This window comes from Pelecanus crispus, chromosome 11, assembly GCF_030463565.1.
Source record: "Pelecanus crispus isolate bPelCri1 chromosome 11, bPelCri1.pri, whole genome shotgun sequence".
Classification (NCBI taxonomy): Eukaryota; Metazoa; Chordata; class Aves; order Pelecaniformes; family Pelecanidae; genus Pelecanus; species Pelecanus crispus.
In genome coordinates this window covers 11,407,470-11,433,311 of record NC_134653.1, presented here as the reverse complement: position 1 = coordinate 11,433,311, position 25,842 = coordinate 11,407,470, and the positions used below count along the sequence as shown (strand labels likewise).

Sequence of the window (25,842 nt, the reverse complement as noted above, 5' to 3'; positions counted from 1 at the left end):
GGGGTCAATGTTAAAACCGAAACGGTGGCGCCGGTGGAGCTTTCCGCCGCTGCTGCCCGGCCTCATCCCCGCCGCGCACCGGGGCGGAGAGCGCCCGTTCCGTGCCCCCGCCCGGCGCCCTGGGTCCGCCCGCACCGCAGACGGCAGGGCCAGAGCGGCCGCGGCCCTTCCCGCCGCGCCTCTCTATGGTGCGGGGGGGAGGAGCACTGCCCGCTTCCGGCGGGCGAGCGCCCTTTCCGCCCGGCTGCGGCATGTGGCGGCGCGGGCGGGCGGCGCGCGAGGGGCGCGGCGCGCGGCGACGCCTGCCCCGCTAGCGGGGCGCGCGCTGCCGCCACCGTAAGGCAAGGCGGGGCAGCGGGGGGGCCTCGGGGGGGCCGGCGGGGGGCGGGGGCTCCTGCGCGTCCCCCGAGGAGAGGGGCGCGTCCCCCGGCGGGGCCCGCCGGGCGGGCCGGGCTCCTGAGGGCGGGCGGTGGGGGTGAGGCCGAGGCCCGCGGGCGCTCACGGCGGCTTCGCCTTCCCTCAGGCGCGGGGCCGCGACCATGCTGGGAGGGGACGAGTTCATCAGCTCCCCGCCCAGGAAGACGGTGCGGTTCGGGGGGACTCTGACGGATATCTTGCTGAAGTACGAAAAGGTGAGTGCGGCCCTGCTCCGCCGGCCGTCGCGGCTCGCCCCGGGCGGCTCCTCACCTTCCAGGCTGCGCGCGTTGCCGGTGCGCTGGCTCCTGGGCTGGGATTGCAATGCGAAGGCTCGTTCCGCCGTGCACAAGGCTGTGTCTGAAGGCTTAGGGAAAAAACCCTGAAGGCGGCTGAGTGCTGTATGCGTGTGCCAGGCGGTATTGCTGTGCAAGTGAAAAAATTTCCCCCGTGAGTCAACCCGAGTGACGTCCTGTAAAGTCTGGCTTACGCCAAAGGGTGCAAAGTGATCACAACGGTATCTACAGTGAGAGCAGCTAAAAATGACCCTGCAGCTTCAGTTGTCTTTCAGGGACGGCATTCTGTTACTGCTGCTTCAGCCCTCCTTGAGATTTTTTGCTTACTTGTGTTCTTCATGTTACTGTTAAACAATACTAGGTTGTTCAGATACATTGATGAAACTTGTATTTTTTTCTGGAAAAAAACATAAGTGTTATTTACTTATTTTTCTTTCCCTTGCTAGGGTGAGACCACAGATTTTGAGTTGTTGAAGCATCAGCTGTCAGATCCAGACATAAAGGTAAGAGCCTTGGTAGTCAGGGGCCTGACGATTTAAAGTTCAGCTGTCTGAGTGTAATTATCAGACAAGTCATTCTGGTGCTTACCCAAATCCTTTGCTTTAAATATTTAGCTGCATTTAACAGCTTTTTGCTTTGTGGAAACTACTGGGATTAAAACTCAAAATGAAAAAAAAAAAAGCAATTGTCTCTTTCTATGTATATGTGTCTTATATGCAGAAACTTGATAAATGATACCTCATGCTCATAGGCTTTTTGCTCTAGAGTGAGGAACTTTTTGCTTTATCATGGGGTCTTTCTTTGTTCCAGATAAGCATCAGTGACATAGAAAGGCAGTGTCTTTACTTCTGTAGATCAAACTATGGTTTCTGACTTTTGCAGCCTTTAAGTTGCATGAATTTTTACCTTCTCCTGTGCTCACTTAAAAACTTGTTTAATCAAGTAGTAAGATACATATGCATGTAGTAGCTACACCCAGAAGTATTGTTTCACAGCTCTTCTGTATAGCTGTGACTACCCACCACATTTGCTGTCTTTCTTTTTCCTTTTTGTTTTTCTTTTTTTCCTTTTAATTAAGCCACAAAGCTGTGAGAAGAATGCTGCAGGAAGCATGCTGTATTGAGTTCCTTTTCTCTCTAAAGAGGACATTTTGTTAAATACTTTGTTTTTAGCAGGCCTTTTGGAGGGTACAGGCAAAATCAGTGTAAAATTTTCTATGTAGGTTTGCTACTGTTTCAGTATCTCTCTTATTTCAAGACTTGAATGTTCCTTCTGCTTAAACTAGAGCAAAAAGAAAAGAAAATTAAGATTGAATGCCATTTCTTTTAAATATGTTCTATGTGAGTGAGGTTTGCATGCCTTGCTCAGTCTGTAGCTTAAGCCTTCCAGGCAGGCTGTTGGTTTAGGAGTTGGTTTGCATTTATTCTTGCATTCAGGAACTTCCATTGGTGAGGACACATACTTAAAGAAATTCCTTGCCTGTTGATGTGAAAATAATTATCTGTCTTTGACTTTTTATTTTAAGGTTTTAGTTATTTTCTGGTAATAGGTAATACTGTTTATTGGAGTAGTTACCTATTTTTTTTTCTGCTTATTTTAAGGATGCCCAGATCCTTAATTGGCTGCATGAATTTCGAGCTTCTGTTGCATATTTGACCAAAGAGCTTGAGCAACTGGTCAGCATTTTGCTGGTAAGTACCCGTTTTTTATATGGGAAGATTAAGAGTTTAGTACTCGCAAGATTTTTCTTTGACACCTGGGTCTTTGTTTACTTTCAGAAGCTGCCATGGTTGAGAAGAAGCCGGGAGGTAGTGGAAGAGTATCTGGGGTTTCTTGGCAATCTAGTGTCAGCACAAACTGTCCATCTTAGGCCATGCCTCCGGATGATTGTATCACAGTTTGTCCCCCGTAAGTTACTTTTCTCTTAATCTTCTTTGTTTGCATATCAAAATGTCTTTCCTAGATAAATTCTGTATAAATATAATGCATGACACAATTAATTATTGGGTTGGGTTTTCTTGCAGTTGATTACTTTCTTACCTTGAATGGTTGAATTGTGACACAGATAGTTTTCTGTACCTAGATTTTAGAAGGCATATTCTAGTGGCTAATACAGACCCCATTTATGAAGATGTCTTGGAAAGGGATGAACCATATAATGTTGTTATTACTAAAACTGGAAAGCTGCAGTGAGGATTATGTCAAGAACCTCCTGGTTCTGTGAATGAAACAGGTTTTTTTGATGAGCTTCTGCTTATTTTAGAAAGTCTTCTGGGTAATTTTGATGCTTTAGTTCTGATGAAGACTGTCGTCCAGTGTGTTTGATTTGGCATTGAAACCGTTACCTGTAAGGTTTGTACAGTTTTGATATAATAATCTCACTTTTTGCTAGCTCGAATAACCATCAGAGAAGATGATGTGGATATTTCAGATTCTGATGATGATGATGAAAGTGAGTATAAAGGAAGCATGGCTTATATATGCTGCTGTAATACCTTTACTAAAGAAGTATACAGTGCATGTTGCTCCTTTTTTACAAAATTAATTTAGCTGGGTTAATGTCAAATATTAAGAAACAGTACATCCTTAAATTCCCAAGTCAAACACTTTCTTGTACTCAAATCAGTGGTGTGGTGACCTGTTCCTTGTTACTTTCGAAATACTCCTGTTGGTACAGTATCTTTAGGAATAAGGCTGAATGCATAGGAAAACATTCCTTGTCTTAGATTGTTTCAAAGCCAAATAAAAGGTAGGAGTTGTTTGTTTTACATTTTATTTACCTCAGTAAAACTAGGTAGTTTGGGGGATTCTTGAGTCTTTTTTTGTTGTCTGCCTGTGATAAGTTCAAATACACTTGATACTTTTAACAAACATGCCGCATAAATTAGTGTGGTTATTGATAAGGCAAACAGGTAGCTAAATGTATTTCGAGAACTTCCTGGTTTTTTATCTTGAATGCTGGAATAAATTTCAGTTCTGATTGTGATGACCCCGCTACTCTTTCGCTGTTCACTTGTGACACTGTTTGGATAAAAAAAAGCTTGTTATGGAAGCCTAATTATCTATTTGTTTTACTCTTGTGAAAATGAGGCATAATGTTCAGATAGATTTTATTTAGTTACAGACTTGGATTTAACATATATTCTAAATACTTGTGTATTGTGGGATAAATTTTGGATTCCAAGTTTAGTGTTCAGTATGAGAGCACGTAACAACAATACCTGGCCTTGGGGCTGGCAGTGCATTTAAGGTTTATTGATTGTGATGCCATGAATTTTATCTGGAATTATTTTTCATGCTTATTTTGGTAGTAAGGCAGTTCAACTTTAAAAAACAACCAAACGCCTAGCATTTTGGCAAATGCAGTTTCCTTGGGAATCTTTAAAACAATTAGTTGATACAAACTGGTTTTGCTGGATCCTGATTTAGTTTTCTGTAACCAAATGCATGAGAGTACTTTTTTCTTTCTCTAGACCTTTCTGAAAACTTTAATACATGCCATAGAGCATTGCAAACCGTTGCAAGATACGTTCCTTCGTAAGTATATAATCCTGTGGTTTTTGTGTGCCCTTTCCTTGCAGATTTAAAGCTTGTGAACTGATGAATTGGGGTTTTTTTTCTTCTTTTAATTGGAAGTATAGTACTTGGTTTCATTGCATGATTTTTCCTCATATTCACTAATTGGTGGAATGCTGTATCCAGTCATTATGAAACTTCCATAGACATCAGCAGCTGAAAATCCAGATAATGGAAATAGGAAGCAGGGAAAGTCATGTTTATAGCACCGTATTTGAAGTGGCTTCTAACAAGTCCACAGTGAAAGTTTGCCACTTCTTAACTGTTCTGTGATCCTTTTTTACAATTACTTACCTTAAAATAAAGTTACTGTGAAATAAGCTTATTCTAGTCTGTCTTTAGAGTGCTGGAGCTTCAATATTTGCTCTCGTATTAACCTGTAACTTTTGGTTGGTTTGTTTCGGGGATTTTTTTTGTTTGTTTAAATTGTAGGACACCACAGTTTCTCATGCCGATACTTGTGGAAAACTTTCCTTTCATTAATAAATCGGAAAGGACTCTGGTAAGAGCTTGAATATTTTTGTTTATTTGTTCACTTGTTTTTTAATGTATAAGTATAATCTATAGTATGACAACTGATTTGGTAGTGTTGAATGCGGATTTTTGTTTAAGATGTTTGTGTGGGTTTTTTTTTAATATATATATATATATAGGTGTGTCTTTTTAGTATAAGGTTGTCTAAGCATACTTAAGTTCCTTGTGCATAAGCATTATGCTAGTCTTTAATGACATAACTGCATATCTTTTCCACAGGATTGCTTTCTTAATCAATGCACAAGATGGACCTCTTTGACGATGAATCTCAGGGTTGTATAGTAAGGAGACGGTAGGATACCTGTCTCATTTGTTGTCAAAAATGGAAAGTATTTATCAGAAGAACAGGGGATTTGATAAGCAGAGAGAAAGCAATGGATGATATAGATGAAATCCAAGTTGCCAGTAGTGTAGGGTGTTAAGTTGTTTTATTACATCTTTGGTATAGTGGTGAAAAACAAGCTGGAAACTTTTGATGGGTTACAGCTCTTGTGTGATCTTTGTATTTGCTTGTTCCAACTTGATATGTTGGCACTTTATTTTACAGAAAGGCAAGAGTCCTGCTCCACCAGCCGAGTTCAGTTGGAGCTGTGTTTCAAACTTATAAGTGCTGAAGAACCCCCGAAGTTCTTTGTATACCTTGCTAGTTTGGGTTTTTTGTTTGGTTGGTTGTGTTTTTTTTAAATCCAAATAATGTTGGGCACCAGTTCCCTATCTGTAAAATGAGGGGGATAATAGCTCGTACATGGTGTTAGAGAAGAATTTTTATTTGTTTGTTTATTTAGCAGCTCAGTGAGGAGCAAGTTGTGAAGAAATTCATAACTGTGTTTTCAGGGCAAGGTTTGAGTGAAGTGTAATAAAAATATGGTCCATGCATTGTTTTTAAATATTTCCAATTTATACATTCTCATTAAACTATCCATTTAATGTACTGAGTGAGCCAAATGGCCTGTGGAAAAATCATATGTGCTCATGTAATTAAAGGTTATTATAATGCATATTCACAAAGAGACTATGGTGCACTTAAATGTGGCACTTTACCTAAATTTATGTATTGACTTGACAGTTTTGCTATATGAAAGTTGCAATGTTGTGTTTTGTACATACGTGTGTATACATGGGTGGGCACATGTGCACTTGTCTGTTAACCTGTTTGAATTACAATCAGAACGACTCTGAGGAGACTTACCTGTGGAATTTAGAATTGTTGTCACTATATTATAATAACCGGAAATGAAGATGTATTTAGTCTCACTTTAAACAGTTCTGCTGGATCTGGTTCTAGATGTAGTGAGGAATATGCTTGTTGTTTTTAATTTTCCTAGAGAAAGTTTAGACATAAACTCCTATGGAAATGAATAACTCTTCTTATAGAATATTTATACTCATTCTGTCTACAGATAATTGGATAAATTTGCATGGAAATAGTAGATTAAGAAGTTAATAATAACACAGCTTAGCAATTGAAAGTTGATGTTAGGCTTACACATTAACTTATTCTAGATTGAATACAGTCTGTTTAAACCTGTTTCTGGCTCTTTAGATAACAAATTAAGAAGCTTGTTTTCTAAAAATCCTTGGCAGAAATGAGACTTTCTGTTAACATTATTATAGATATCAATTAATTTTGTATTATAGGAATGTTATGTTCATAACCTGCTACGAGTTACAGTGTACCTTCCAACTCTGAGGCTTCAAATTCTGGAGCTTATTATTGAAAAGCTGTTAAAGTTGGACGTAAGTTTGCTCTACATCATCTTTTAAGGAAGCTTGGTGTTAAAATACACAAAGTGAGAAATTAAATATGCTTCGGTATTAAGTGCAACAAAAAATATGTTGCAGTAGCGTTCACGATCATGAGTATAAAACCAACCAAATTTGCACTCCATTCCCAGTCTCAAGATGTTCTCACACCTGCGGGTAACTATGATGTATACTGTTATACCCTGCATGGAATCTCCATGGCAGAATCAAAATAACTGTTTCATGGTGATCAGTGCTGATGTGCAGAGAACTTGCTTCTCTTTGTTTGGTTGATTTGTTTTATCATCCCTTTGAAGTAAAAGGATTTACAGTCTTAAAGACAGGAGGAGTACCATTGTAAATGATCAAGGCTTTTTATTTTGGAGAACCTCAGCACGTAACAGTCTGGGGAAAGCTTACATTCTGGAGGTAAAGTTTCAGGCAGTTTGGAGTGCGTGTTTGTGTAATACATACGTATCATTCCCTTTTAAAATGTTTATTTAGTCGAGGACAAAATCTAGCTTAGAAATTGTCATTTCTTCATAAATAATAAAGGTTTCATATTATTGTCATGGTCTTATAAAAGTTAATTCTTGTTTGCCACTGTAGGTTAGTACTCCACAGCAAGATATTGAAGACGCTGAAGAAACTGCTAATAACTCTGATAGTGAGGAAAAATCTACAGAGGAGGGACTTTTTGACATGGTTGGCTATCTTGTTCTACTAAAAGTTTTTTGTTTGGTTGTTTTTTCTTTTTAGTAAAATTCTCACTTTTGAGGTGGCTCTGAGCTAAGTGTAGGAATACATTATTGTTTTGTCATTACTGCGCTGCACACAGCTCTTGAAACCTGGACAGCTGACAAATGATTAACGTGTTCTCTGGTTATTGACTTTATTCATGTAAATACCCAGCATACATGCAGTGAATCAATTTAATTATGTAAAAACACAAGCAGGTATACATAAAGCTAATCAAAGAATTCATGGTAGTTGGCTTAGTTTACAAAAATTTGCTTACACTAAGCTATGTAATTAGATACTGCTTTTTCAAAAAAAAAAAAAAAAAAACAAAACTTTAGCAACTGGAATAGAAATTTAGTTTCACTTTTCCTGTAACTGCTGTCTTTATGATGTTGTGTATATGAAAGCTGCATGACTGCCATTTTATCTGCCAGGAGGAAGATGAAGAAAGAAAAGGAAACAAAGTTGTCTCTTCCAGTAGTGAGAGAATGGCCCATCCACTTGCAGAGCGCCTTGATATTTTGATGACCATCCTGTTTTCCTATATTAAAGATGTTTGCCACGTGAATGGTAAGAACACTGAAACTATAATCAAATTTGTTGTTTTGCTAACAAGTAAGAAAAACATAAGAGGAGTTTTTGCTTTCTGCTGCTGGTGCAAGATAAAGCCCTCACCCTTTAGTGGCAGAATTCTGCCATCAGCAGGCTGTTGGCCACATTCCTGCCTTTGCCCGGTGTATTCCGCAGAGGATGCGAAGGTACACTTGTGACTTCAAAGGTCTAGCCTTCAGTTGGAGACATTTTGCTTAGGTAAGTATGATGCTGTATCCAAACTGTGGCATTACAGTGTGTAAGGGTAAATAGAGTTTTGTTTTTGAATTGTGCTGCAAAACTTAGGGGATGAGAAATACCTTCTGATTAACCATGGTGTTTTATCATTTGCTCTACTGTATGGCTTTGAGTATTAGAATTATGGATCCTTTCAACCTCACAAGGACTGGAAGTAGATTAAAACAACCAGCCACGTCACTCAATTGGAATTGCTACAGCAAAGCTTTGTGTTACAGGAAAAAAACCTGAAAGAAGTGTCTTACCCTGGCATTTATTAAGGGTTTGAATTTCTTAGATTTTATGTATTTAAAACAGTATATTTAGAAACCATTTTGCTGTATCTTCTTCACATAAGTCAGGTAACTTATTTCTTAGTGTTTTCTTCTGGCTCTTCTGAATTAACACATTATTGTAAAGTTGCACGTCTACCAGTTTTATACATGTATATGTGCATACACACAGAAATTCTCTATATACACCAATGTAAAAAGCAGTAGAACCGAAGATCTGGAAGGTCTTACTGTAAATATTTTTTAGATGTCAGATAAGCCTAGAAGCCAGCTTGACAGCGTTTCTTTACGTATTTCTTACTGGATTAGAAAGAGATTAATGCCACTTTTGCAGCATGAGGGCAGGAAAAAACCCTGAAATGCCTCATTTTGTTCTGTTTTCTTGTTTTGTTGTGTAGGCAAGCTTGATATCAACAACACAAAGGATTTGTATCGGGATCTGGTTTCTGTTTTTGACAAGCTCATTTTACCAACCCATGCTTCATGTCATGTACAGTATTTCATGTTCTACATCTGTAGCTTTAAATTGGTGAGTAGAAGCTGGTTTTAAAATGCAGTGTCTTCTGTCATTTCTGCATCCTTGTTTTGGCTTTTTTTCACAAAAAATAGTTGTCTTCTGCTGTAATTCTAGTCTGAAGGTAGTACAAGGATTCATTAGTATTTTTCCTTTCTTTTCCTTCTCTGTTATTCCTTTCTTCAAGTTTTTCTTTGTGGTTGCTCTTCCCATGTTGTTCATAAACTGCAAACAGATGGAATCAAAGCTAGTGTGAAGGAATTTGGTTAACTCTTTTACAAGAATTGGTTGGACTCTTGAACCTGAGACACAATGCTCCAGCAAGTTTCTTCAGCATCCCAAAACTGTCTTAAAGATACTGTGTTAGCTCTTCAATTTGAAATTTGTGTCTCCTGTTTGTTCCTCCCCCCATTTTCCCATCTCTCTCAAGCAAACTACTGTTCTTTCTCATACCATATAGAAATAAGAACAGGCATACTTTTTGCATAAGAGTAGCTAAAGATCCAGTTAAGCTAATGCCCTGTCTCTGACAGTGGTGAATAGTGGATGTGTTGGAAAGAATATCAGAATGGGGCAAGCATGTTACGAGGGTAGGATGGCCCTGCAGAGGGACCTGGACAGGCTGGACCAATGGGCTGAGGCCAGCTGTATGAGGTTCAACAAGGCCAAGTGCCCAGTCCTGCACTTGGGTCACAACAACCCCATGCAACGCTACAGGCTTGGGGAAGAGTGGCTGCAAAGTTGCCTGGCTGAAAAGGACCTGGGGATGCTGGTTGACAGCCGGCTGAACATGAGCCAGCAGTGTGCCCAGGTGGCCAAGAAGGACAAGAGCATCCTGGCTTGTATCAGGAATAGTGTGGCCAGCAGGAGCAGGGAGGTGATTGTCCCCCTGTACTCGGCACTGGTGAGGCTGCACCTGGAATACTGTGTCCAGTTTTGGGCCCCTCAGTACAAGAAAGACATCGAGGTGCTGGAGCGTGTCCAGAGAAGGGCAACAAGGCTGGTGAAGGGTCTGGAGCAGAGGCCTTATGAGGAGCGGCTGAGGGAACTGGGGTTGTTTTGCCTAGAGAAGAGGAGGCTGAGGGGAGACCTTACCACTCTCTGCAACTCCCTGAAAGGAGGTTGTAGTGAGGTGGGTGTTGGGCTCTTCTCCCAAGTAGTTAGCGATAGGACAAGAGGAAATGGGCTCAAGCTGTGTCAGGGGAGGTTTAGATTGGATATTAGCAAAAATTTCTTCATGGAAAGAGTAGTCAAGCATTGGAACAGGCTGCCCAGAGAGGTGGTGGAGTCACCATCCCTGGAAGTGTTCAAAAAAACGGGTGGATGTGGCACTTTGGGACATGGTTTAGTGGGCATGGTGGTGTTGGGTTGATGATTGGACTGGTGATCTTAGAGGTCCTTTCCAACCTTAATGATTCCTAGTTTTTACTTTCATTAAAAATTATCCAGCCACCAAGCCAGGAAACACAAAATTGCGACTCTACCCTTAATTGGTTTAGTGGTGGACTTGGTAGTGTTAGGTTAATGGTTGGACTGGATGATCTTAAAGATCTTTTCAAACCTAAACAATTCTATGATTCTATGATGCTTTGCTAGAATACTCTTTCAGCCTCCAGCAGCAGTCCGGTAACTTCCTGAGCCAAAGTGATGTTTTTTCATGATAACAGCCCATGATGGACAAATTAAAGGAGACAATATCTCATGATATTATGCTTTTTGTGCTGCTGTGAATTTTTGGCATCATGAACTTCTGTGGCAAAAAGTTCCACAATATAACCATGTAAGGTGAAGAATCACTTTTTTTCCTCTAAGTTTGGCTTCCTGCTATTTTCATTGGATGTCCGTGACCTCTTCTGCTACAAGAGACAGTGAACAGTCACTTCATGCTTACCTTCTTACTGCTTTTGGTTTTAAACACTTCTCGTGTATCTATTCCTGACTTTTTCCTACACTTCTGGTTCCATTTACTTTTTACAACTAAGTATAGAAAAAAACACAGAAAAGAGTGCCCTTCCATCGTGTGTCAGAATAGTTATTACAGTTATAGGTAGATTTTTTTTTTTAATGGTTTGGTTATGGAAATTATAGGAAATCCGTATTAGGCATTTATTACTTAAACAGCGTCATCAGCATAACAACTCATGATTTCTATGTATCTTGTTTCCAGGGGCTGGCTGAGGCATTTTTAGACCATCTTTGGAAAAAACTGCATGATCCAAACAATCCTTCAGTGATCAGGCAGACTGCTGGGAGTTACATTGGCAGCTTCTTGGCAAGAGCTAAATTTATTCCAGTTGTGTAAGTTGTTTTGATATATGAGCAGAACCAAACAATTTATGATGATTGCTGAGGTTAAGTACAGAATTCACAGAATGCACACACAGTGTTGGTCTTCTATTCCCACTGCTTTGCCAGTAAGCCTGTGTCAATAGTCTTGTTTGTCCTTTCTACCGTACTGTTTCAGTATTGTCTTGAAGTTTCCAGGAAAGTTTTGCATTTACAGGATGCAGACTAATGATTGCTGGGATTCATGACTTGCTGTTTAAGGCTTTACTTACAGAGAAATGCTGAGCACAGGTAGGTTATGTTGACTTCAGGTAGAGTCATGGATGCCTGGTATATCTGATGTTCAGAAACAGATATTTTTAATGCCCTATGTTAGGCTTTTTATGTAGACTCTGAGACAGGGAAGTCAAGTGTTCAAGGATTTGATACAGATGGATTAAAATACTTTGGCAGATGGGTGAAAATGTCTTCTTTTGTACATACACATTCTGTATTTTTATGCCGTTCAGAGTGGGCTTGGTGACTTTAATGTTGAACTTAATTTGATATTGGAATTACTTGTTGGACATGGGAGGCATCTCTCTCTATACTACCTGTAGCCCGGGATTCTAATTGTTCACTGTGCATTTCAAACGCAACGTGCGTTCATGGGTTCATCTCTTCTGGCATCTTGTGCTTTCACTGATTGGGGTTTTCAGTGCTGATACATTGATTCATTTGATGCTGAGATAGAGAAAGCTCATAACAGAATCTCCTTTTCTACAATGATATTTTCTTACTGATGTTTTTATAACCACTGAGATCCTTGAATACTTGTTTAACATCTTTTCTACACCATTTCAGGTGCTATTTTTACACTTGTTTTTTTTCTCCTTCATTATAGTACAGTAAAAGCATGCCTGGATCTTCTGGTTAACTGGATGCATAAATACATTGATAATCAGGATACAGGGGCTAATGCTTACTGTGATGTAGCTCTCCATGGGCCATTTTATTCTACATGTCAGGCGGTGTTCTATACACTTATTTTCCGTCATAAGCAGCTTTTGGATGGCAACTTAAGGAAAGGTGAGTATATTAGGCTTGAACGGTATTGGGACTCCTTTGCAAGTTTTACTGTTGATATGTTTGTAATGGTCAATTCAGTCAAGTATCTGATGGCAAGTTTATGTTGTGCTCTGAATAAAATGAGATGGCTTGTACACCTGTTGGACTACCAAGCTAAATAATCTTCTTTTTCCCCACTGTTGAAAACAATGCAGATAACTCCTCAATGTTGATTTCTGGCCCCGCTTACTAAGCATGTTTGAATTCCAGCTGTATAAAAGTAGTGTGGGCTTCAATTAATAATCTTTCTTGATGACACTGTGCCTCTGTCAGTTCCTGTAATGGGTGTGTAAGTGTAGTGCCTGTATTAGAAGGATCCCTTGGCTGTGGCAGGTTACTGAGAGTACATTTTGTGCTGAACAAGCTGTGGGCTAGATCTCTACGAGAGCACCCTAGGATATGCTTCTGTGGTGTTGTGCAGAGTGCAGACTGGTCAGACTGGAAATTCTTAGAAATTAAGTTAAGATTACAGAATATATAACCTGTATTTGTCAATTGTTCTTATTTTGAAGGTCTGTCATATCTGCAGAGTTTGAATTTTGAGCGCATTGTCATGTGTCAGCTAAACCCTCTGAAGATTTGTATACCCTCTGTTGTGAACTTGTTTGCTGCCATTACCAGGTACCTACTCATTTATTTTGATTTCAGCTTGATGAATGTGTATGTGTGAACATGGGTTTTGTTAGGAACAGTATTGACTGTTATCCAAAAGAACTCATATAACATTGCCTATATTCTAGGTGGGATAAGTTTCATTTCTGGTTCAGTTTCAGTGAAATCCTGCAGTACTGTGAAACTGATTGTTTTGTGTTGGAGCCAATATGATTCTACTTGGAGTGAAGTTTATAGGAGTGCAGAGGAAGATAACAGACTCCTTACCTTGTGACTATCTTGAAAACTAATTTCAGTTAGAAAATGGAAGATAGAAGTGATGTTTGTTAAAAAACCAAACTTGTATTTAAATACCATCTGAAATTTTTGCTTTCTGTGTGCTAGAAATGCTTATCTTTTCTTTATTACCTTTTTGAAGGAAATACCAGTTGGTGTTCTGCTACACAATTATCGAGAGGAACAATAGGCAGTTCATACCAGTTGTTCGGAGTGGCACTGGGGGTGACCTTGTGCAGACATGCACTAACCCACTTGACAGTTTCTTCCCCTTTGATCCCTACATACTCAAAAGGTATAGTTTAAAAATAATCAACTTGTTTTGGCCTAGTAGAAAACAACAAACTAAAAACTGTAAGAAACTGTCAGTGTTTCTACAGTTCAGTTTGTTCCCTGATCTTTAGTACTTTTCATGTGGCATATTTTAATTAGAGATTGTCAAAGGTTTGAATTGAAATTTACCCCCACTGTGACATATGGCAATGAAGAAGGAACAGTACCCAATTTCCTGGAAGGTCTAGTTAATATGTTTGGTGACTTTTCTTTTCGCTTTCCTTGTTTCAAGCAGTCTCTAAAACATTATAATGTTAGCTTCACACATATTTTGTTGGAGCTGCGATGGTGCTGTGTCATTTTTTTTCTTGGTTTTGTTTTGGGTTTTTTGTACCTTGAACGTATTGCTTCTTGATTGGAGACTTATTTAAAATACCTTGCTTTATTATTGAATAGTGGATTATTTGCAGCTTTTCAAAATGTCTAGCACTATCATGCTTTAATCACTTTCTAATGTTAGAGGGCAACATTCTGGCTGCTTTTTTTTTGCCTCTTAAAAAAAAAAAATCCATCTTTACAGAAGGGAGACCTTTCTTAGAAGTAGAAATTATTAAAAGAAGCCATACAATATTCTAAAAATCTGGAAGAAAATTAGGGTTATTTGCGAGCATAGTGTAGCTCTTAAAAATACCCAGCTAGGCATTAGGAGACCTGACTATCAGAACTCCTCAAGCACACTGTTGTAACTTATACCTATCAGCAAAGTGGAGTTATTTCTTCATGGGATTAATTGGGGATTATATAGGGATTAATTGAATAGTTTGTAAAATGCAACAGAGGGCTATCAAAATGCCAAGCATTTTATATTGTATTATTAAAATGAAACACGTGACTTTTACTGAATATATTAACTGATACTGTGTTTTAACTCCTCTTTCAGATCAAAGAAGACTATTGATCCTTTTTATCAGTTTTGGGAAGAGCTGAGTGCTGAAGATCTTGAGAATCTGAAGAAACCCATTAAAAGGGTAATCTTTTCTGATCAAAATGCAGTTCAGCTTTTCCCAAACCTCTATCAGCTGGTTCTATTGCAGGATTAATTTTTTTTTTAGTAGATACGAGTACACTGAACACTTACGGGAAGCTGTGATTGAAATTCGGAAGCTTTAGGGATTGATCCATCCTTGCTTTGAGAACACTTGTCCCCTCTTCTGCAGAGAAGTTAGTTTGGCAGCACAGGACCACTGTGAACGCTTATGAACACTCAGAATATAGACACGCTGATGTCACTGGGAAATCCACTTTGCAGATACAATTTAGTTCCCGTATTTCATAATGAGAGTACATCTAATTCCTTTACCATTCCAACTAGTCATGACAATTGTAGTACAACCCAGGTCCTGAATTATGTCCTTCTAAAGCTCTGTGTACCTTCTTGCAGAACGTCTATCCTATGTTAGATTTTTGAGTTCTTCAAACAATGCGTTTTTCTTTCCTTCCTGTGATAACACGTAAAAATACTTTACAGTGTTGTAGCTTTGTTAACTGACAACTTTGTAAACTTTCCTATAGCATTTTGATTAGCAGATTTGATTGTTGTAACATTTCAGAATGTATTTTAGGAGTACCCTTTTTGGTCTCGGCATTCATTACTTCTGCCAAATCTTAACAAGAGATCTGGAGTGTCTTTCTGCTCTCACTGATCCTTTTAAATTTATGCAGGGTACTTCTGAAGATGAAGATGATGACTTTTTGAAAGGAGAAACCCCTCAAAATGATGGTGTGGTTGGAATTGCTCCAAATTCTTATGAGTCAACTACCCGGAGCCCAGTGAGCAGCATTGGCTCCCCTCCAGACTGTTATGTGCCGTACCCTCAATGACGTGGAGAATTGGAAGTGAAAAGGTTGAAAACTGTGTGCAATTTTTTGCTCTGTAAAGAGACTTTAGCTCAACTTTCCAAACTCGCAAATGTTTAAGTAACTACCTTTAAGAAAAAACATTGTTTCTTAATTATCAGATTTCTACAGATATGTTATGATAAAGTCATATATTGCTAGAAAAGCCTAGAGAATAAATAGGGTGATATTTTACAAATTTCACATTGAAATGGTTTTTATGACTTACAAGGATTTTTTTTATAGTTTTTCCTGACTCTTAAAACTCTTGTTTACTAATGTTTCTCTACCAGGTTTTATATAAAAGGGATGAAATTCTGGTCTTTCTTCCCACAGATTTGTGTGGGGACCAGAATTCCATTGTCAGTATTTAAACTGTACTCTGATGGCTGGTTTTCAGTTGGTTTCAAAGTAATGGTATGATCCCATGATAGGGAAGCCATGAATTGAGTCTGACAGTGATTCTTTTGCATACATCTCTTAAGCTTTTCCTATCTGTAGAACAGTATTCGGTAAAGCCATGTGATAGTGGAAAGTGTATTCGGATGATAAGCATTATCGTTCCTTAAATATGTAGCTGACACACAACTTTCCCAGCTATGAAAGTTTAGACTTGTAAAAGTGATGATTGTTGGAAGTGTTGAAAATGACAGAGTAGCTGAATGTATAATTTGTAGATAGTTTTCTTTGGGGTCTTTGTGAAGGACTCCGAGACCCATATTTATTTTCAGGATTTGAAGTTTATATGTGAATGCTGAAAATATAAAAAAAAATCTTCCCTCATAGAAAGAAAGTGATGGTATCACTGGCGTCTGTGTGTTGTCCATGTGTCAGTGTAGAGTTTCTCTGCATAGGTTTCTTGTGTCCTTTTCATGATTGCTGGCTTTTAGATTTGAGTAAGAATATAAACAGTGTGTGGGGGGGAAATGTTATTTGTGTAACATTTAGTTGAAAATTTTATGCATTTGGGACTGAACTCTAATTACCCTTCTTTAGAATCTGAACTTGGAGGCTTTCCAGACAACACTTTTATTCAAAGCCATTAAAGATTGATGCAAACAGTGCAATTCTTACACTTTTGAAAAAACACATCTCCCTATGTAACTAAGGATCTCTCTGTGTAGTCTAGCTTCTCGATGTTAGGATGTTTGTTCTGACAGACTGCAAAACAGTTTTGGGGATGATACTGCAAAATGCATCAGTGGATCTGTTCATTGTGGGATAAACTGAGATTTAGTTTTTTGTTTTAATTTTAGTCCTCAGTAATAAACAGTAGATTTCTATCTGAAATAATTGCATTCTCTCCTGGTGTGGAAGAACCCTTCTCACATCAACAGCAAGGAAAGCATCCTTCGAAGGCTGCCTTTTTTTGTTTGCGCTGTTACGTCTGTGGGAATGAAGTCACTCACTTCTTACAAAATGAGGCTGTGTAAAACTTTCCAAGTTGTAATACCAGTGTTGTGGTTTAGCCCCAGCCAGCATAAAAAAAAAACCAAACCATCAGCGTGTTATCGGCATTCTTCTCATCCTAAATGCAAAACACAGCGCTATGCCAGCTACTAGGAAGAAAATTATCTCTATCCCAGACAACCAGGTACGTGATTCAGGAACTTCCACATCTCATTAAAAGCAAAAAAACCAAAGACGTAAGTGACACGAAGTATAACATTTAAAATGTACAGGCATTGAACTGTCTGTACTGAAGTTGCATGGTTAACAGTATACTAAAGGGACTTACTTAAAACAAAAATCCAATTAGGAACTCTGCAGTGTTTTTATTAAAATCTCTTCTGTGATAGATCTGGTTTGCTTAGTGTAATTGCAGACAGGTGAGCTGGCAGGTGCGGGCGTTTTGCTAAAGAGACTTTGTTCTGTAAATCCTAATAGTAGAGGAATGCTGATTCAGAGGTGGAAATTTTGCCTTACCTGAGAAATACAGCGTCTCTTCTGGAGAAAGTATCTGCTGGAACTGTTTGCTTTTGTGCAAATTGGATTGGGAAGGTGGAGCTGGGGTACGGGGGTTGTGACAGTCCCCGGTGCCCCGGCTGCCCTCTCTCCCCGCAGGGTGAATTTAACTCCGCTGCTACGATTGTTTTTCTTACTGTTCAGGCACGGACAACCGGAGGGAAAATCCCTGGTCCTTAAGGAAAATCTGTCGTCTTTGGGCTTGTCTGAAAACTTCTGTGGGTGCGGGGGGGAGGACAGTGGCGTGGGTTTACTTGTAAGTTTGGGACTTTTATCGCTGCTATTTCCAAAACGATTTCTTAGAAGAGCTCGTGGATAATCTCGCAGTCGCAGAGGGGATTTATGCACCGTTAACGCGTTAGAATCGCCAGGCGCTAACGTGACCGGGTCTCTTTTCCCTCGCTGCGTGCCTCCGGCGGCGGCCGCTGCTTCAGGCACCGCCCCGGCCGCCGCCCCCCGCAGCGCCCGCCTCGGCCGAGCCCCCCCCGCCGCCGCCGTTTCCCGGCGCCCCGCGCGGCGACGCCCGGCGCGGCGCGGCCCGGCCCGGCCCTCGGCAGGAACCGCGGAGCCGCCGCCGCCTCCTGCCCCGGGCCTGGGCGCTCACCGAGATGCCGCTGCTGATTAACGGTGAGCGGATCGACCTGGCCCGGCCCACGGGGGACACGATCCGCGCCTACCCCCACCTCGAGGTGAGGCGGCGGCGGCGGCGCGGCGAAGGGGCCCGTGGTGGGGCCCGCCCTGCCCTCAGGGGCCGCGGTGCCCGCGGGAAGACCCGCCGCCTCGGCCGGGCGAAACGGGTGGCGGAGCGGGGCGGCCCCCGGGCTGAGGCGGCGGCCCCAGGCTCAGGCGGCCCCGGGCTGAGGAGGCGCCCGCTGAGGCGGCCCCGGGCTGAGGTAGCCCGGCCTGGGGCGGCCCGGCGGCGGGGGAGCGCGGCTCTGCACCGCCCGTTCCCCGTCCTGTGACCACGAAAGACACGGGTTGGCTGAACATGAGGAAAAGCCGCGTGCCGGGGCGGGGCAGCGGTGAATGCCCTGAGGCGAGGAGCGGCCGGAGCTGCCCTGGCGCTGCCCTGGCGAGCCGCTGGCTGCGGGGCCGGGCCGGGCCGGGCCGCCCGCCCCTCCCTGTGCGACAGCGACAGGAACGGGTGATAGAAGCCAGCGGTGTAACTTTTAGGAAGGCATTAACCTCGCTTTCAGTGCATGAATGTTGTAATCCTAACGGCGGACCGTGGGTCAGGAGCTGCTGAGCAGAGCTGTTTGGGAAGCTGCTTTTCATCAGGAAATGCTTCTCTGTACAAACAGCTTTTGCAGAAAACCAGTGCTGGTTTGATAAAACTGTGAAGTGGTTTTTTGAGCCCCAGGATGGAAATTCACTGCCTACCCAGCAGGTCTGTGACGGAGCACTGCGGTAGTGAGAGCCCTCCAGTCTGGGTTTTCCATGCACTAAGCATGCTGATAAATAGCGATATTTTGATAAGTACTAAATAAATATGCTGGATTGTGGCAGTAGAAGACTGAAACTTTTACATTTCAAAAGTTTCCTGCCCTGATTAAACTTCCAAGATCGGCTCTGGTATTGTCTAATCTTGGCCAAGTCCCGTTGCTTTTTGTTGTACCTCCATTTTATAATTTATAAAGCAGGGGAAAGGGTTTTGTTTTTTTATGGAATGATGGGATTTAATGATTAACTAAATCAGTGGCAGGAAAGTGAAAAATTCTCAAAATTCAGAATACTCCATGATACTCTCTCTGACCTGGCTCCCTTTGCTTTTCAGAGGTGATGTTTCTGTCAAGTAATGGATACACCTGAGAATTCAGCCACTGTAGTCTCTATTATCATTTATCTTTAGGAAAAGGCAAAACTTCTAAGAAGTCAGCCTGCTCAAATTGTGGAACCTAAAGGTCTTCTATATGTCCAGCAGAGAGAATTTGCGGTGACTACCCCTAAAGATGGTATGTAGGAACATAAACATGTTTTCTTCTGCTGAAGCAGTGATTGTGAGAGCAGAGTTCGTACAACGTTCCTCTCCTTTCAAATAGGTTCTGTTTCCATTCTTGGATCAGATGATGCAACTACCTGCCACATAGTTGTGCTCCGACACACAGGTATCTTTAAAGGACCTTAAGAACAAAGCCTGTAACTCTGAAGTAATGAATTAGTATTGGCGTATGCTGCATTAATAAAGTAAACTGCAATTGCATTTGTATAAACTTGAATCTCAAAAAGTCACATGATGTATAAACTGAATGACGCGTTCAAAGTTGGCATCTTTAGTGTCAGAGTTTCCGTGTTCTGTTTGCTCAGTGAGCAGCTCCTGAACTTGATCTGCTCTTGTGCCCGGTGGGTAGGGGCAGTTGCAGACCTTGGCTGTGTTCAGCAGTTCAGGCCTGCAGGGTTTGGTGGAATTTGTGGAAAGATCCTCGCTACGTGCCTGGATTTCTGCCATTAGAGATGTTACCTGGTCCTGGTTAAGAGGGCACTTGTACCCTTCACGGGAGTTCTGGTGATTCTATAATGGGGCACACGAAGAGGTTATTGCCTCATTCAGTCAGCCTGTGTCTTCTGCTGGAGGCTGCTGTCCTCAGAGGAAGAGAAGGTGCTGGATGCAGCTCTTGCGCTACTACAGTAGCGTAAACTGTTACTGATTCCAATTACAATTGCATGACAGGCTCCACCAATGCCATGAACTCTCTTCTCATGTCTTCCTCAGGCAGTGGAGCTACCTGCTTGACACACTGCGACGGATCAGACACAGAAGCTGAGGTGTCACTCATCATGAGTTCAGTAAAGTCTTTCTCTAACACCACAGGATATGGAAGGTCAGCTCTGCTTTTTTGTTTCTTGTGTGCTGTTTTTCACAAAGGTTATTGTGGTTTGTAAGGTGGGGAATTTTTATGTGATTATATGGGGTTCAGACAAGGCAATTCTGCGGGAAATATCTCTTGATAAGGACCACACATAAAGTGAAAATTATTTCCTTGATGACGAATTTGAGAGTATTTTTAGCAGTGGTTTAAAGCATGGTTCTGTTCTGAATAGTGTCTCTGTAGAATGCCATTGTGAGATTTTGTGTTTACTGTTTCCCAGTTAACTCTTGTTTCAGATGAGCAAAATTTTCCAAACAACTTTTTTTGGTTTTACATTCTATTTTTCCTTCCAGACTGTTGGTCTTGTAGATTCTCTTGGGATCTGCAAATCCATCTGGGATTTTTCTAAGTCCCACATTTAGAAAAAAGAAAGGGGGTGCGGGGATGGGAGAGTGGGGGAAAAAAGCTCTGTAACAGAATTTAGCAAACAAGATTCATTCTGGATGTGGGGTTTTTTTGCCCCTGTAGTTTGAGACGAACAAAAACTCAGTGAACTTAGAAGATACGGTCTCTAAAAACTCGTGGTTTGTCAGGACTTGTCTTTACATAGACACTTCTCATAGACACTTCTCAGACAAGAACCCTGCTGTATGGTCCAGAATAGTTGTGAGGAGGTCACGGGAGCAAAAATCTTCATGTTTAATTAACCCTTTCTTGGGGAACTGAAAGGTGGTTACTAAGTTTGGTCCAAACCAGCGGTGCTGACCATCGGAGATACCACTGGGTTAGATAGTACTGCATGCACGTAATACCTCTTGAAGTTTTTAATTCGTGCTATTTCCTGGATGATCCCTGAAGTGTTCAGAATGGAATTATCATAACTTGCTATGTAATGCAAACCAAGTTGACGCATGTGACAGTAACAAGTGAGGCTTCTCTAATGATTGCTTTGCAGTCTGGGCTGGGGATTATTTTGTAAAGCTATTCACTTTGGGATGTCTTTTTAACTGCTGTTTCCTGTTATTCCATCTCTGTTAGGCTCGAAGTGCACCTAGTTGGAGGTTTCAATGATGATAGGCAGTTATCACAAAAACTTACTAATCAGCTTCTTAGTAAGTCCACGTTTTTTCCACTCTCATGTCCAAAAAATAGTTCTGACTGGATTTGGGTAAAATTTGTTTGTAATCTGAGGCCCCTGTTTTTTCACGGAAAGAAATCTGGATTAATTTGGAACGGTGTTTTCTCTGCCTGAGAACTTGGTACGGAGAGGGGTTGGAGTGCTGAGGCTCGCATATGGCTGGTGTGTGGGATGGAGGGTCTGGACTTGTAATTTCTTCCTGGCTTATATTCTAGTGTGTAGAACTGGAGTGCAGGTCAGCTGGGCTTGATCCCTGGCTCTGCTGCCGATATGCTACGTGATCTTGGTCAAGTGTCGTCACTGTCTATACATGTCGGTGACTTCATTAGTTACTATTCATTTCGTACCTTAATGTGATGAGGTAAAATTTAATTATTGTTTGGAATTGGCTGATGAAAGATGTAATGTCTGGTTTTAAAATCTATAGTCCAGAGAAGTGATTGCAGTGCTTTACAAATTGGAAACGTAACGTACCTGGTGAGCTGTTAAGTGCTCTGGCTCGTGCTAAGTACTTCCGCAGTGTGGAGGCCTCGGCCCCACTGGAACGGGGAAGGGGCAGGGATGGGGGTAAATGTCAGGATTGGAGGGAGGTGGCCCAGGGAGATAAACAAAAAGGAAAATGGAGCTGGCAAAGGTCCTGGGGTGCACCCTCGTGGCCATCGCACCGAGCCATTCCTGTTAGCTGTGTTACGTGTCGTATGAGAGCTCTGTACAGAATGAAGTATTTTGGTAAAATTTTTTTTTTTCCCAGCCTTCTGATTTTCATGTATCAAGTTACAATTTAAAACAGTAATGTTGTATTGCTATTAGAACTTCCAAACAAGAGAAGGTTTTTGGGTTTTTTTCTGGTGTGTGGGATGGTGAGAAGCATAATTAAAATACAGCTAAGACAAGACAGGGTTTGCTCACTATATATTTAACATTTTCAGAAAATGCATTTAAATATAAGCTGTTAAATGTATAGTGATCTAAAGCAGGGCTGATGCGATGCCAGAGCTAAAGCAGTGTCCGTAAAAGGAGTAAGTGGCAGAACACTTTACACAGAGTAGCCATTTGTGATAGCAAAAACATGCTAAATTAGTGTTACGTTTAGTAGCTGTGGCTTTAATTTGATAAAAGTTAGTTGGAAGCAAATCTGCCAAATGCTCTTTGCTCTGTTGCCTTATCTAGGATCAGTGCGTTAGGTATCTCTGCCCATCTGCGCTGCAGTGCGCAGCACGGGTAATGCCCCCTCGTCTGTATACGGCACCCGCTTTGCCACCAGTCACGCTTACACATTGCTGCTATCGTTGTTGCCATAGGAGCGTTCGATCTCCAACCAGATGACGTTCATTTAGTGACTTTCTGCGTAACAGGTAAGACGACGTTTCCTTGGGTTTTGAAGTATCTTTAGCCACTGAAGTCAAAGTGCAGGGCTCTTTTCACACATGGCTTTTTTATCTGTCCTGTAAGAAAGAAGAGCATTTTCAGACCTTTGACCTGCCGGGCTGCTAGGCCTGCCTCCCTGCAGGTGTGAATGGATTCATAAACTCATTCAGTCAGCTCGTAGTGTGTGACGTCACATAAAGGAAGAAGTAATTTCCTCTTCTTCATATCATGTTCGGGTCGTATGTCCATCATCTTCACATTTCAGCGCTGTTGGTGACTTACACCTTTGAAACCTGGCGTCATGGTAGTTTTGCATTGCGGGTTTTTTTCCTGTAAATTGCCCGTGCAGAAAGTGGAGCGACAGTTGGCTGGAGCTGGCCGTACTGTTAGGAGACAAAGAGTTCTACTCCAGGCCCCAAGCATGGTGTTACTGACCTCTACCTTCTTTTCCGTATTTCTTTTAGGCTTCCTTGGGGTTTTTTTTCTGTCTTTATGCAACATCAGATCTGTTCTTCTCTGATAACACACAACAAATGAATGCTGCTCAGAAAAAAATCCAAAGTCCTAGGAGTTTGACTTTTTTTTTCTTACAGAACTAAACGACAGAGAAGAAAAGGATATTCACTTTCCAATCATTTATGGAATAGGTGAGTTAAATTAGAATTCAGTTATTTTTTTGTAACTGGATTGCTTTTCAGATTTCAGTCGCAAATGGGCTGCTTTTGATGACTAGGTAAAGCCTGTCCTAAAAGTTAAGGGCTGCTGTTGGAGGCGCAGGTAGAAATGGAAGTTTTCTTCTGGTACCGCAGTTAGGTGGATGCACGCACGGAAGTGGCTGTTTACAAATGCAAGCAGATTTTTTTTCATTTAACTGTACTTACGATTTTGTCAATATCAAGCTACTGTACTAGCCTTTGGGGTTAGACCTCAGCCTTCTTTCCATTATTCATTCTGTTTTTCCTAATGAGTGTAAGTATCTCTGAAAATGTTCTTCTGGACTATTGCACTGCTGCCAAAGCAAAATAAGTAGAAATATGCTCTCGCAGGCTAAGGGGTCTGAGGTACTGAGAAATACGAGAATAGTATTTGGTGGGTTCTAACGTTGCTGTAGCACAGTCGTGTTGGGGACATGGTCATTTTAAACAAGTGTTTTGTAAGAACGAACTGTTTCTGTATTTAAACTCTATTTCCTACCAGCTGTGAATGTTAAAACAGCAGAGATTTTCCCTGCAACCTTCCCAGAAAAAGGGCCGGATGAGGATTTGCGTTCAGCCCATGTTTTAACAGGAGCAATGGTGAGTAAAAATAACAGGGGAAGAAAGGGTATTTTTGCTGGAAGGGGAGATGAGTTAGGGGCAATGAAATGTCAAAAGTTTGAGGAAAGAATACAGCGGTAGTGTTCTGTTGGTGACAAAACAACTGAGAAAGAGGGAGGAGTAGAGGCAAAGGGTAACGGTGGGGATCAAACCGCTTCCGAGCTTTCAGCTGCCAGGGTAAGCCTTGTCGTGGAAGCGCAGCTCTCACCTGATGTTACGACTAGCCCTACAGCTTGCAGCAGGGGAACTTGCTCAAAGCTTCAGGTCATGGCCATAATCCCAGCAGTATCTTTCAGTTCTGCATTTGTTGTTGCAGTTTAATGTCTCATTTGTCAGAATAATTGGTTAATCTGAATGAAGTGGGGCCGAGCTAGCACACAGTACGACGGCTAGACAGAAGCTGCAGCTTAAGGCCTTGCAGATTAAGGGAATTTGCTCTCTCTTTCACCTGTGTAAGCTCCGTGTTGTTACAGCTGACTAACATTTATGATGCAAAGATGGAACAACTACATATTGGGCCTTATTTCTGGAGGCCTTTCCCACATGTGGATTTCTGGTTGGAACAAGATGATGAACAGATTTTACAGGTACCTGCAACTGACTTTTGCCCCTCCCCTCCCCCCCCCCCCCCGCTGTGTAGAGAGAAGGGTACGGTCTGTCAAAACTTCCCAGTGTACTGCTGGGGAGGGTGGGAAATAATCTTACTAAAAGGCAGAATAATTGAGACCTTTGTATTCTGAATGTCAAGCAGCTCTTGCTCCCATCTTGTTTTTCAGAATCTTTCCACATCGCCCCTGGCTGAGCCACCCCACTTTGTTTCCCACATTAGATCTACATTAACATTTTTAAAAGAACATCCATTTCCATCTCGCTCCCTGTTTCCTGACAGGAAACCTCGCATCTACAAAAAAAATGAAGAAGGGCTGTGGGAACAGGTTTGTTCTGACAAGATCTAACCTGGAACCAACCACCACAACCACGATTTGTTGCAAAAAGCATATTGCTGGTCACAAATACTATTGTTCCTGTGCTTTTCAAAATAAAGTATTTTGACAGAAGTAACTTGCTTTTTCTGCATTACTTATGTAGGAATTACTGCTCCTTTGAAGTAAGAATTTGGCTTTGTTTATGTTCCAGTGCTCCAGTACAGTAATCTGAGTGGCACAGATAGAGAGGTGGCAGTGCTGAGAGACCGAGAAGGGAAGGCATTACGTTGGTGTCTACTTTTGAAAATTATTTTCCACCCAAAGTGAAAGGAAGTTGCACACACTTAAAGCTTACTAAAACGTAGGGAAGCATCATTCAACAAAACTTGAGTAATAATTTGAAGACTCTTTATTGAAACATTGAGATAGTATCGAAAGAATGAAGCTCACTCCAACAGAACTACTGGTTTAACACTTCCAAATATAAAAACATTAAAAATTAATCTTTGTGGTGATAACTTTATCCCCAACAAATTACTCTTATTAACATACTTCATTGCACCAAAGAAACCAATAAGGAAGACTAGTCAACTTAATTGTTTTTGCACTTTAGAAAAATTGCACTCTGATTTACATAAATTACCCCAACAGCAAAACTAACCTTGTTCATGGCATCCCCGCCCCACAGGATCTAGAAGCTGAAAGTCAAATCAGGCAACAGTACAGTTCAAAAACCCCAAATTTTTCAGATTATCCAAGTCAGTTCTGCTACCACTACAGCCATTATGGTGTAAATGTATACCTTTTAGGGGAGGGGGAAAAAAACCCCAAACGAAACACAAAGGAACAAACTACAGTACTTGTATCCAGTTCTATAGCAATGGGATGGTTTTCCTCAAAAGCTTTTCCAAAGATCACCTTTCCACAAGAGGC

General features: G+C 41.4%; 2 protein-coding genes across 5 annotated transcripts; both read left to right on the top strand.

Annotated features, from left to right (window-relative positions):
• The first annotated feature begins 539 nt into the window (after positions 1 to 539).
• RRN3 (RNA polymerase I transcription factor RRN3) lies at positions 540 to 16,156 on the top strand. Of its 2 annotated transcripts, XM_075718350.1 has the most exons (17): positions 540 to 632; positions 1,157 to 1,213; positions 2,312 to 2,401; positions 2,489 to 2,618; positions 3,103 to 3,162; positions 4,184 to 4,247; positions 4,719 to 4,788; positions 6,459 to 6,557; positions 7,173 to 7,268; positions 7,739 to 7,874; positions 8,824 to 8,954; positions 11,107 to 11,237; positions 12,109 to 12,293; positions 12,845 to 12,953; positions 13,363 to 13,515; positions 14,434 to 14,521; positions 15,216 to 16,156. In XM_075718350.1, the coding sequence occupies exons 1-17, from the start codon at positions 540 to 542 to the stop codon at positions 15,372 to 15,374; spliced, it is 1,851 nt and encodes a 616-aa protein (XP_075574465.1). In that variant the 3' UTR covers positions 15,375 to 16,156. The 2 variants fall into 2 exon arrangements, with proteins under 2 accessions (XP_075574465.1, XP_075574466.1); XM_075718351.1 differs by lacking the exon at positions 13,363 to 13,515.
• Positions 16,157 to 17,952: 1,796 nt separating this feature from the next.
• On the top strand, positions 17,953 to 25,033 carry NTAN1 (N-terminal asparagine amidase). Of its 3 annotated transcripts, XM_075718561.1 has the most exons (10): positions 17,963 to 18,043; positions 19,204 to 19,306; positions 19,394 to 19,459; positions 20,065 to 20,173; positions 21,200 to 21,273; positions 22,601 to 22,654; positions 23,261 to 23,314; positions 23,865 to 23,962; positions 24,457 to 24,570; positions 24,760 to 25,033. In XM_075718561.1, exons 1-10 carry the CDS (start codon positions 17,963 to 17,965, stop codon positions 24,937 to 24,939), a joined length of 933 nt encoding a protein of 310 aa, XP_075574676.1. In that variant the 3' UTR covers positions 24,940 to 25,033. The 3 variants fall into 3 exon arrangements, with proteins under 3 accessions (XP_075574677.1, XP_075574676.1, XP_075574678.1); XM_075718562.1 differs by lacking the exons at positions 19,204 to 19,306; positions 19,394 to 19,459 and having other exon boundaries at positions 17,953 to 17,981; XM_075718563.1 differs by lacking the exons at positions 19,204 to 19,306; positions 19,394 to 19,459 and having other exon boundaries at positions 18,016 to 18,043.
• Positions 25,034 to 25,842: the final 809 nt, after the last annotated feature.

Excerpts from the sequence above, each read along its gene's own strand:
- NTAN1 (XM_075718561.1), top strand. The coding sequence starts at position 17,963 with ATGCCGCTGCTGATTAACGGTGAGCGGATCGACCTGGCCCGGCCCACG. Across the intron at positions 19,460-20,064 it reads AGTTGTGCTCCGACACACAG|GCAGTGGAGCTACCTGCTTG; the intron begins GTATCTTTAAAG and ends TGTCTTCCTCAG. Across the intron at positions 23,315-23,864 it reads TCCAATCATTTATGGAATAG|CTGTGAATGTTAAAACAGCA; the intron begins GTGAGTTAAATT and ends ATTTCCTACCAG.
- RRN3 (XM_075718350.1), top strand. The coding sequence starts at position 540 with ATGCTGGGAGGGGACGAGTTCATCAGCTCCCCGCCCAGGAAGACGGTG. Across the intron at positions 3,163-4,183 it reads TTCTGATGATGATGATGAAA|ACCTTTCTGAAAACTTTAAT; the intron begins GTGAGTATAAAG and ends TTCTTTCTCTAG. Across the intron at positions 14,522-15,215 it reads TGAAGAAACCCATTAAAAGG|GGTACTTCTGAAGATGAAGA; the intron begins GTAATCTTTTCT and ends AAATTTATGCAG.